At 38.6% G+C, this 12,900-nt stretch overlaps 1 protein-coding gene across 2 annotated transcripts in view; it reads right to left on the reverse strand.

Annotated features, from left to right (window-relative positions):
- The window catches only part of C11H1orf87 (chromosome 11 C1orf87 homolog), an 80,190-nt gene that overhangs the window by 41,522 nt on the left and 25,768 nt on the right, over window positions 1-12,900 (reverse strand). For both annotated transcript variants that reach the window (XM_078026371.1, XM_078026370.1), the window contains exons 4-6: window positions 7,377-7,511; window positions 6,351-6,614; window positions 3,428-3,549 (exon numbers count right to left, since the gene is read on the reverse strand). In XM_078026371.1, coding sequence (XP_077882497.1) covers window positions 3,428-3,549; window positions 6,351-6,614; window positions 7,377-7,511 — 521 coding nt within the window. The remainder of the gene's footprint in view (window positions 1-3,427; window positions 3,550-6,350; window positions 6,615-7,376; window positions 7,512-12,900) is intronic.

Consider the following 12,900-nt stretch of genomic DNA (forward strand, 5'->3'; position numbering starts at 1 on the left):
ATTGTAGTGTTTTTCCTAATTGATATTACTTTTCTTAAACTCAGATAATTATTGATGGCAAATCAAATTTCCACACTGTTTATTGCTACTAGCAGAGCAAGGCAAAGCAAATCCTGCCAAATCTCTGTAACAGGGAACCTTCGCAGGAGGAAATCCCAAATCAGGAAAATGTCTGCATTGTCTTTGATTCTGCTTTTTATATCTGGGAAACCCAGAAATGTTTTGGGAGTAATCATTCATTTATAATCTGTCATGCAAATGTATATAATTATTAAGATGGTTTATCCAATTATTTTTGCTTAAAATAATGTGTGAAAGTAATAAAGATAAAACTTTATAGTCATTTGTATTGTGAACCAATTTGAGATATTTACTCACCTAACATTCAGATTTATTTGTTCCTCCAGATTCAGTTGAACGATTGTCTTCTTTGTGAAGCTTTTCCTGATGTACACTGTCTCAACTTAAATGCCACTTTCCTAAAGGGACATTCTATGATCTCCCCCAGACGCCACTCATTTGAATCATGTTCCTTTCAGTGGTGTGCTGGTAAATCCTTAACCAAGCCTTCAAGATAAAGCCCTGATTTGTAGCATTACCAATTTCCATGGTGTAAATACTTCTATTATTGGCTGGTTTCAACATACCAAGGTGACATCTTTGAATGAAGAGTTGGGAAGTGGTGTGTGTGCATAATCAGGCCCCATGCTTTGCCCTAGGGCATCTGTGCTAGATATACCCTTTCATATCTTAACAGGTCTCCCTTCAGATCTCAGCTCTATTCCTTAGTGTTTCAAATCTTACTTCCCTGATTGGCTGCTCCATAAGGTCAAGTCTGATTTGTTCCTTACTATTTCCCAGGGATTTTGAGCAGTATTAGTTTTAGATGTATATAATTTTTTTCTAAAAGTCATAATTTACACTTTTCCTCCTCTATTATTCTTAGAGGAGCTTTGGCCCCAAATAATATGATTATGAACTACTTAATAATATGTAATATTTTCCAAATGTTTGGTCCAGGAAAGGAATGGTGGACATGTGTCTTTGGTTTGGTCAGCAGCTTTCGCATCTCCTTCCCTTGTTCAGGAAGTTCCAAGCTCCCAACACAGTCTATCTCATTCTAGCAAGAGAATATTGGTATTTGCGTTACTAGCCACTCTCTGCACTAGGGCACATGACCCAGACTCTGCCAGTAGGAATGTCTGTTCAAGATTTGAATCCGTAGTTTCCTTCCTCTTTGTTGGCAACACCAGTTCCTGGAAGTAGGAATTCATGAGGCTTTGACCGTGGCTCAGTACATTGAGTACTTAGTGGGTAGGTGTTGTGTGGAACCCACTTACTGCAGCTGATAGGGTTTCTTGGAAAGTGTGTTGCTGGATGTATTTCCTTTGATCCATTTTAGGCAATGAGGGCTATTGCTGCCCCATCACAGAGCTACTCCATTAGAGCCTCTATCTGACAAACTATGGAGAGTGCGTTTTCTTGCATAGCGTGTTTATTATCAAACAGCTGGGCTTCATTACATCAGCCCATCAGTCCCATGTTTCTATTGACACATTCTCTGGTCCATATAAAGCAGTGCCTTCTCTGATGTGCTCAAAATGATTTTATGCACTTTTTAAAAACAGAGCAGATATGCACATTTCCCTGCAAGCCTAGTGATGTAAACTCTTCAGATAATTGAAGATGACAATTACATTTAACAAATGTTTATTGAGCACCTCTTATATGCCAGGAACTATGTTAGGATTAAGATAGTTCACAAGGACAGACACCATTCCTACCTTCAAATGAATATTTACAAATGCAATGACTGTTATGAAGGGGAAGCCTAAGGGATGATTAAACAAAGAGATAGAACCTAGTTCAGGGGTCAGAAAAGGTTTCCTTTCTAGAACTAAAAGGCTCCATTTCTATAAATGAATGGCCATATGTTCTTCTACATAGTGAATAACCTCTTAGGACCATAATTTTACAATCTGTATTACATGAAGGGAGAGTGCTTATTTTAAAAAATCTCTAAGGCTTATGGCTCCCAGTAGGTCAGTTGCTCCCAGAACTATACTTGACTGCAGTACTCAGGCAGCAATATCCATTTTCTGTGGATTATGAGCTTGCTAACTTTGGAATTGACTGGGCCAGAAAAATGGACTTGACAATCAGCTGTTATCCTATAAGTCTTTGTTAAATAAAGAATCATGGTCAAAAGTGGCACCCTGTAGAGAGGAATCAATTCTAATGCTTGGCCCAGGGACATTTTTCCAAAAAAAGTCACATTGTTTGTAACTGACAGAAGGTTGTCTGGAGGGAAGTTTAAAAGTAATAAAAAAAAAAACCTATATTGCACTGACTGTGTATTAGGCACTGTTTTTAAGAACTTTGCATTTATTAACTTAGGTACTGTTACAAATCAACAAAGTCTATTCTTATTCTCCTATTACAAAATGGAAGCACAGAGAGGTTAAGTGAATGCCAAGGCCAAACAGTTACTAATGGCAGAGACAGAAGTTCAACTCAGCTTTCTGGCCGTGGAGCTCATGTTCCTACCGACTGCACTTTGTCACTTTTCTTTGTGCAGAATATCATACTTTGGTGTTCTGCATTTATAATGATATTTCTCACAACCTTTTTGAAAATTTTAGTCACTTCTTTTCCTTAAGATTATGTGAAGGTATTACTGATTTCTAAATTTCAACCATTAGCTAGTGCCTGTAACCCAGAGGTTCACAGACAGAACCTATTTCTGGAATCATATGTTATAGATGAGCTCTGCACCCATACACAATCATTTCTTATTTCATAATGAGGTTTTTCATTTTCACACAACAACCTCATAAAAAGACACATGCTTGGTGTTAAGAAACATATGCAATTGCTACAAATAACTTTCTATGCTGGCCTGCATACAAGAGAAGGAGAAAAAAAATTATATGCATAAGCCAAGTGTTAGTGAAGAGCAAAGTGATTTTGCATTGGGAATATTTTAGAGTGAATGCCTCCAAGATCCCTGCCAGCTCTAGAAGTCTGGTGCAATGGACTGGATGTTTCTCCCAACAAAGTTCAAATGTTGAAACCCTCAACATGATGGTACCAGGAGGTGGGGCTTTGGGAGGTGATCTGGTCCTGAGGGTTGAGCCCTCAGGAATGAGATCAATGCCCTTATAAGAAGGGGCTAGAGAGGGCTCACATTCTTCCTGCCAGTAAGGATGCAGGAAAGAGTTAGCTGTCTGCAACCTGGACATGGACTCTCACCAGAAATGGACCACTAATCATTGGAAGGTACACTAATCTTAAACGTCCAGACTCCAGAACGATGAGAAATAATGTCAGCACTTTATAATCCAGCCAGTCTGTGGTACTCCACGACTGCAGCCTGAATTGACTGAGATACATCAGAACAATGGGCCCAGGAAAAAGGAGGAAATACCTTCGCTTAGGATCACTTTGACTCTGAGTTTTCTTCAGGTTGCTGTCCACAACTGTTTTGCATTGCTGTAAGTCATCTGAGGCTGCACTTTTTAAAAACCAGAGTAGCTTTTCATAATTCACCTGAAAATTAAGTATAAGAACAGCCTCATTTACTCTATATGAAGGGAAAAAAGCCCCTGCTGAAATAAAATGTATTTGGAAACTTTTTATATTTAAAGTTTTAAAAAATTGTTTAAAAATAGAAATATAAGAGTCTCTTTTAAAATCAAATATTATTATCCCTCTGTATAAAATGTAAAATTCTACTTCCTGGTTGCCTTGTGTTTGGGTAGGGCTGTGTGACTAGTTCTGGCTAATGTCTTATGAGCAGAGGTGACAAGTGCCACTTCGGGTGGAGGATTAAACTGTTGCCATGAGGTCTGCTGGAGCACACTTTTTCTCTCTCCTCTTCTATCCTCTCCAAAAATATTCCAGAGTGGCTGTTCCATCAGCCTGGGTCCTGTAGCCTAAGATAGTGAGGAGAAGGGCCTATGGTTGACTTGTTATGGAAATGTAATGCAGATTAAAAAATGAACATTTGACTCTAGCCTCTCTCTGTCTCCCTCTCACATCTCTAACATATTTAGCATATAGAATGCATGCTTATGTTTAGATGTATTCAGCTTTTATAAGGATAAGAATCTATTAGCCTAGGTAAAAAAAATCTCAAGATTACTTTTCCACATAGGTAAGGACTGAGGGAATGTCACCAATGTCCACTGCTGGTCTGGATGGGATCCTAGGAGCTCTGGTCTGTAGGTGACTCTAGGGAATTGGAGGGTAGCAGTGAAGGAAGGAAGCTAGATATAAACTAGGTGTTAGCCAGAAAGTTTCATATATACTCTGTATAATAATTTGACATTGTATTGCTAAATACATCTTATAAATATTTGGAGATTTCACTAGGGAAGTTTAGAGAAGAGAAAACTAACATTTGAGGACCCCCTAAATGCTGGACATGGGACCACAAATTTGCATTTATCCTGTCACTAAATCTTGAGTCAACATCTATGAGGTTGGTTTTGACCTGGCTTTCCAGATGATATCACTGAGACATCAGGGACATTAAGTAGAATGAACCCCATGGGACAGAGACAAAGATGGAACTAGGATTAAAGTCCAGGTTTCTGAGATTTGTTCTTCAGAAACAAGGCTTGCTATTCATACACACTCACTAATGATTTGTTCATTGCTATTAGTTCTTCTTGTGGATATTTTCCTGTGGTTCTGGGAATTTGGTTATATTTAGACCACCCTATATTCTGCTACAAGTGTGAGTTCAGGCTCAGTGCCCAGAGATGTGTAGTATCCAAAGAACTTTGGCCTTGTTGGAGAGCTTTTGTTTCAGCTCTGCCATTAATTCTTGAGTATCCTGAGCCAAGTCCTTGGCAACCTCTGGGCATCAGTTTTCTAATCTGTAAAATGGTGATTGTGGAGAGTAGTGACTTGGATTATGGTCTCTGACTGCCTTGTGGCTGCATCTGCACTGGGAACTTCCTGTGCAAAGGTGCAGATCAAGATTGCCCGGTTGCTATGATGATACCCTACTTGAGGAGGCTCTGTGCAAAGGCAAGGCACTATATCAGTCTGGACCTTGAGCTCAGGCATTAGCTGCTGAGGGTAGAGAATTCTGGGCATAGTAAGTTAACTACAAAGTCTCACAAGTGACCTTCAAGACTGTCTGCTTTGCAGAAACTCCACAAATAACCTCTTGATGAGAAAACCTATATAATAAACATGCTATATAGTAGCTCTGGGTCATTGTTTCTCCATTGCAGGACAATGTGGGGGTACCTGGGATTGAACTCAGGGGCACTTGACCACTGAGCCACATCCCCAGCCCTATTTTTTTGTATTTTATTTAGAGACAGGATCTCTCTGAGTTGCTTAGCAACTCACTTTTGCTAAATCTGGCTTTGAACTCACAATCTTCCTGTCTCAGCCTCCTAGGCCACTGGGTTTACAGTTGTTTGTATTTCTAAATCCCCCATTGCTCCTATCCAGTTTCTAATTAATGGTTGTGTGGGTCACAGCAGGTGGTGGTAAATTATATTTCAAAGATATTCCCTACCTCTCTCAGTCTAAGGACTTATGCCAACAAACAGGAGATCTTTGCCAAGTTCTCTGTTCTGACTGAATGGGCGCATTACTAGACTCAAGAGGGCCCATCATCATGAATCACCCCTCGTGGTGTTGAAAGCAGATGGTAAAAGTTAGGACAGGATACCAATTTTAAGAGAAATTAAACAGAGGTAAGGACCCTACATCTATTTTCTATTCCTGTCTGTTCTAACTAGAAATTTCCATATGAATATAAGTAAGCTTAGACATCTTTTATGGTGTGGCTATGATGAGTAATCCAAAGACTCCTATGTTAAAGCAGAAATATTCAGAGATGAAATGATTTGATCATGAGAGCTGTAACCTAATCAGTCCACTCTAGTTTGGATGGACTAACTGGGTGGAAACTGTAGGCAGGTAGGGCATGGCTAGAGAAGGCGGGTCACTGGGGGCCTGCCATGAGAGGGTTCATCTTTCCTTTGCCACCTTCCCATTTCTCTCTTTGCTTCCTGGGTGCTGAAGTGGAGAAGCTCTCCATCACCATGCTCTTTCACCACACTGTGCTGCCTCACTTCTGGCTCCAGAGCAATGGAGTGTCCAACCATGGACTTCACCTCTGAAATCATGAACCCAAAATAAACTTTTCCTCCTCCAAGTAGTTCTTGTCAGGTATTTTGGTCATAGGGATGAAAACCTAACTAACACAGTGTCCATAGAAAAGGTTATTTTCAAGGAAAAAAACCACAGCTTCTTAATTCTATTACCCGGTGGGTACAAATCAGAGACATAAAAGAGATCCACACTTAAAATAGTGGCCATACCATTTCAGGAGAGACCTTCCTAGAAAATCTCTGGCAAAGGATCTTGACTGTTGGCAATTGCAGAGGGACTCCATGCCTCAGGAAGAGGTGGCTCAGCTGAGACTGAAGGAGAAACCCTGAAGAGATTGGGTCCAGGATCGTCAGCTCTTTCTGAATTTTGTCTAACAATCTGGAGCTCAGAGGGTGTGACTTGAGTTCCTTTCTGACCAGGGCAAGAAGAAAAGAATCTTCTTTTGTTGTTCCACTGGGCCTCTGGATGGTATCCTAACGCAACGATGAGAAAAAGAATGAACATGACTTTAATACAGACAAGGATGCAAAAGTGCACAGGGGCTGGAATCAGAGGGTCACTCCTGAGGGCGAGTATCCAAGCTGTGTTGTCATGAGTGTACCATGCCTCAGGTCTATTCCTTCAGAAGAAAAAAAGAAGCATCTTCTTCGAGTACACATGGCTCTTTAACATCCACCATCTGTCTTTTACAAAATAAGATTCTTCTTTAATTGCGTAAGAATTAGGATAACCTATCTTATAGACTCATTGGATGGGGAAGTTTAGGGCCGGAGTTTAGACCAAGGATGAAGACCAGATCCTGACTCAGTTAATTGGGAGCACAATGGTCCTTCAATCCTGGAAATCTCTGGAAGGAAGATAGGTCAGGGACAGGAAGATGATGAATTCAGTTAGATCTGTAGGGTTTGCCTGTAAACTCATCAAGGAAGTTTCCCAGAAAGCCGTCTGGACATATGGAGTTTAGTATCCATCAGTCCATCCTCAGACTGTCTTATCATCTGCTCCACATTAAGTATACAGACAAGGGGCTGGGCACGGCTCAGTGGTAGAGCACTTATCTAGCATGTGTGAGGCCCTGGGTTCGATCCTCAGCACCACATAAAAATAAATACATAAAAATAAAGATATCGTGTCCATCTACAACTAAAAAAAGGTTTTTTTTTAAAGATATACAGACAACAAATAATACCTGTTCATTCACAGTAGGAAACAACTCGACAACTCTGAGTACATACCTCAGGTTGGCTGGAGCCACCCCTCACCAACTGCTCCAAGGACCGGTCTCTAAGATTTCTCCTGGGGAGGCCATGCATGTAGGATAGGGACTGGTCTCCAGATGGTACAGAGCTGCAGTGGGCCTGATGGGGAACCTTAAAGAAGAAAGACAAATGGAAGCAAGGAAAAGACAGGTGGGGGAGAGAGGAAAGAAGGGAGAATGTAAGACAAACAGCTCCTTTAAATACAATCCTGATTCTAAATAAATTAAATCCCCAATGAAGAAAGCTTGCAATGACACACATTTCAGCAAACGGCAATTAACACATGTTTGACAAATATGTTAACAATTAGATACTGTCTCATTTGTAAAAGAAAAGTGTTTGTGGCAGACCTAAAAAAAAAAAAAAGGTAAAACATAAAGTGTTTGTAGGCAAATGTGGGGTTTTTATTGATAAGAGCATCCTTAGGCTGTTTAAATTAGCAGGTTCAGGAAGAGCTGCAATGGAAATTGTGAGCTTTGTCAAGAATGGAAGAGATTAAAAAGCCTAGAATATTACAGCCCGTGAGCCATGTTATTAAAGGTCACCATAGAATAACAATCAAACTAGGGTCGAGAATAAAGTCTCATTCCATCTTGCCATAGAGCATAGTGTATGAACCATTAAAAAAAATCGTCTGCATTTTATGATGGTTTGACATCTTTTTTTTTTAAATACTTATTTTTTAGTTTTAGGTGGACACAATATCTTGATTTTATTTTTATGTGGTGCTGAGAATCGAACCCAGTGCCTCACGCATGCTGGGCGAGTGCACTACCACTTGAGCCACATCCCCAGCCCCATGGTTTGACATCTTAGGATAAGGAACTCTGCCACTTAGGGAAGACTGCTCCGTGATTCCTAGAGATGGTAAACGACTCTCTTGCAAACATATCTTTCACTCATACAAACCAACCAATTCTGAGTTCAAACCTCCAAATGCTCCCTTTATCTAACTTTCACATACTAAGACATTATTGATTCTGCCCCAAATCAACCCAGGACCAGGTTCTGACAAGTAGAAATGAACTTTATGTCCCAAAGCCTGAGGGAATTATTCTGACTGGCCAGTACAAAGCTGTTCCCCTGCTCTGCCTTGCTTTTCCTACAGAAACCTCACCAAATTCTGTGTCTTTTCCTATATTGTCCTTTCACCTTCCCACTCTGTGCTTCCCCATGTGACCCTCATGGGGTGGTATGACCCCTTCTCTTGGGCAATGTAAGTGATTAACTCTTCTTTCAACGGCAGTTGTCTTCATGTCTTTAAGTTTATTAGATCTGATTAAAACAAAATCCTGAGTAAAAATTGAGACACATGGTTATTTTTAGTATCAGGCCATTGAAAGGTGACAAGATTTGAAGAACTGAAAACAATTATCTGTACACAGTTGATTAGTCATGCTGAACAACCTTTCAAGATGAATAGCAAGGGCTTAGTAGTCATGAAGTATTTTAAAGAAAAACCAAGAGTGGTCTCCGATGACCGAGGGTCCTAGAGGACACGTAAAAATAACAAGCTATTTATTTGACCTATACTCTGTATAAGGCATGATGTAGGGGCTTCACCAATGCCATTTAATTTAATATGAGGTAGGTATTTTAAATCCTCTTTACATTAGGAAAGCTGAGGTTTGCAGAAATTAAATAATTTTATTCCTTCATTTAAGAAATATCTACGACTTGCCTAGTCTGGTCAAGGCACTGTGGAAGGCCTGAGTGGAGAAAACCAGACTTACCCTGCTTGACAGAGAGGAAGGCACAGCAAGCATATGGGGTGGTAGGCCACTGTTGCAATGGTCCAAATGCCCGCCTCACCTTCCAGAGGGACTGACACCTAAGTCCAGGCTTGAAAAGAAAGTTACATCTAAATAAACTAAGGAATGGAGAGAGAAAGGGAGAAGAACGAAGGTGACAGAAAAAGGGAAAGGGAATTGGATATAGAAAATTTCAAAGGTACACTCATACATGCAAGAGAGAGAGAGAGAGAGAGAGAGAGAGATGGATGCTTCCAGAGCATAAGCTTTTGGGAAAGGCAAAAGATAAGGCTGAGAGGGAGGCAGGAAAGAGGCAGTCAATCAGCCTCTATGCTTTATTCTGAGGGCAATGGGGGAAACCATGGAAAAGGTTTTAGTAGAGCAATGACTAGGTAAGTGTGCCCAACATTCCCTCCCAATAAATTTTGCAGACAAGATCTGCATCTTGTTATTTTACTACTGCCCTAGAATAAGAGAAATTTAATATTTTGTTCACAGAGAAATTTCACTCTCTTGAAATATTTAGTTAGGTCTTTCAGACATATTGTTCTGGGTGCAGTATTTTTCTTTGCAAATTATTTGCAACATAAAATATTCCCATTTTTTTGTATTTATATACATACAGTAAACCCTTATATATCTACTAGTTCCCCATTCTCAGATTCAATGAATGTCATAGGGAAGATAGTTGCCTCTATACTGAATATGTGCAAACCTTTTTTCTTGTCATTTTCTAAATGATACAATAGAACAATAGTTTACATAGCATTGACATGTTATTAGACATTTCAAGTAATCTAGAGATGATTTAAAGTATATGAGAGGATATAAGGATGTACCATGCCATTTTATATAAAAGACTTGAGCATCTTTAGATTTTGGTATCCTTAGGGGTCCTGGAACCAATACCTGGCAGATATAGACAGATATCTATATTTCATAGTTCCAACAGAGTCAAGGTGCCTGTTAGCCTTCTTTAACTTTCATTTAAACACCAGAAGTGAGAGCACCTTTATCCTTGGCACTCTAGAAACAGGTGAACAAGGCACCCATGGTTCCTGCCCTTATAGGTGTTTTGGCCTAGATATCACAAACTAAATGTTATATTCTCACCTACAGAAAAAGGAACATGCATTTCACTCTCACAGGTACTGTGAAGAATGAGTGTTGTGTACTTTAAATATTTTGTAAATTCCCAGACTATATTCGATTCTATTTTTGAAGTGTATTTCCCTCCAGTAATATGATCTCCACATGGGCCAACACTTTGTCTTGTATCCTGCTGAACTCCAGCATCAAAACCAGTGCTGAGTCTGTTGAATGAATAGAGAGACAGTGTCATGAAACAGTGACAAGCCATTGGTGCTACTAGTGCCTGGTTGCACCATCAGATTTCTCCCTTTACTAATATAAATCGCCCTGGACTGAACTGCTGTTTTTTAAAAAATAAGAGTGTCCCTAAAGTGTCAAAGAGGGAGAAATATGAAATTCTGATCAAGATTCATCTGACCTTGGGAGCTGCCAGAACGCCTACAAATTTCTGATATACGGGCTTCTTTCATTTGGTTTACTTGAATCACAAAATACTGCTTGGGGGATGACAAAATAGCCTTAAGTAACTTTGATTAATAATAGTATTGTGATACTTGCTTAAAATAATTGGTACAAACAAAGCATAAAAATTAACACACATTTACTAACTCTCCTTGGCGGTGTTGAAACTTGCAAATGTTGGAAGTGTAAACAAATCTTTTAAATATTGCTCCTAGTAGAACAATTTTTAAGTGGTTACATTATGGAAGTTATGAATCCTGATACTTTAAGACAAGAGAGCACAACTGCTAATTGTCTTAATATTGTGAGATGTATGCTGTGGCTTGAGAGGAAATTCCAGAAAAAGCATCAAATGCAGACTTGAAGTTTCGTTTCTTAAACAACTTAGACCAAGCCCCTGATGTGTTCTAGAAAGCTGTCAAATGGCTCAAAAAAGGACATTGTTGATAATGAAGACAACTGTGAGAAAGAAGCCGGTGAAAAGTTTGGTACATAGTTTTTAGAGAAATGTAGAATTAAAAAAAATTCCCAAAGATACTATACATGATATGTAATTTAAATATATGCTTCAAACAATTCACTGAATATTCATGCTTATCATTTAAATATTTTATACAACTTTACATTTTACATTTTTTAAAAATATTTTTTTTGGGTTGTCAATGGACCTTTATTTTATTTGTTTATATGAGGTGCTGAGAATCAAACCCAGTGTCTCACAAATGCCAGGCAAGAGCTCTACCACTGAGCCACAACCCTGGCCCTGTATTTTACATTTTAACCTTTTGGTTGAGGAACTTTCAAACACATAGCAAGAATAATCTAATGAAACTTCATAATGTAACCACCATGATCCAATTATCAACTGACAACATTATTTTATTTGCACCCACATTACTCTCTGCTCTCCAGGGATGAAGTGAGCCCAAGTCTGTTGGTTTATCCACACAATTTCAGCATGTTATCTATAAACCTGTGATTCTCAAAGTGTGGCCCTTGGTCCAGAAGCCTTGGGTCTCATTTGGGAACTTATGAGACATAAGAACCATCCAGACACACTGAATAAAATTTCTCAGGGTGAGGCCCCAAAATTTGTTTCGATAAGGCTTCATTGATTCTGATGCATGAAAGGTAGGACTTCTTTTAAAATGCAACCACAATAACCATATCACAATTTTAAAAACTCACTATTAATAGTAATTGCTCATATCATTAAATATAGTGTCTAAATCCCAATTGTATGATAAATCTTATTATTATAGTTTGTTTATTCAAAACAAGGAACAAATACGGTCTGTATATTGCAATTGGCTGATATCTCTGACATCTTTTTAAATTTCTATTTTTTCTCCCTCTTTTTCCTTTTGCCACTTTTCTTCTTGCAATTTATTTGTTGAAAAGCTGTATTTTTTGCCCTATAGAGTTTTACATAGTCTGTATTTCATTGCTTACATTCCTGTACAGTTTAACAACTTTTACCATATATACCATAAATGGTAGTTAGATCTAGAGTCTAGATCGTATGAAAATTCAATTTGTTTGGAAAGCTTTTTTCATAAATGCTGTATTTTTCCTGTAGAAGCAACTGATGTCTGGTTATCTTTTTGGTCACATTGCTTAAGTCCCCCCTTTTTTGGGGGGCAGGATTTTGCAGAATTAAATTCTTATGCTACCATTTATTAATATATTAATTGGAATGCTTCACTAAAGAGAAACTTCCACTCGTTTGCTATTAACATACAGTTTGCACAGGAAATACAGATTGAGTAAATACTTAATTCTCTTATTTGCCAGTTTAAAAAAATAGTTTGTTCCTAGTATTCTTTAGAGGTGATTAATGAGGGTTTGTTTGTTTTTAAAAGTTCACTAGGTTATGGATTTAACCATACTTGATGTGTTTCAATCCATTGTTGTGTTATTTTCATCAATGCCTACATTGTTCTACTTTTGATTGGTGGGGTCCTCTTTAAGTTATATCCTGAGGTTTTTCTGATAAGTCTTAAAAAGTCTGTGGTATCTTCACTGCTTTTAACTAGATGCTCGTGGAGCAAACCTGGAATAAGCTTCAGAATTTCACTGAACAAATGCACATCTAGGGTTCTCATTGATATGTGGCAGATCCTAAGTTTTTTTTTTTTTTTTTTTTGAGTAGAGAGTAAGAGGAAATACATGCTTTTACAGAATTCATATGATAT

Source organism: Ictidomys tridecemlineatus, chromosome 11 (genome assembly GCF_052094955.1).
Source record: "Ictidomys tridecemlineatus isolate mIctTri1 chromosome 11, mIctTri1.hap1, whole genome shotgun sequence".
Lineage (NCBI taxonomy): Eukaryota > Metazoa > Chordata > Mammalia > Rodentia > Sciuridae > Ictidomys > Ictidomys tridecemlineatus.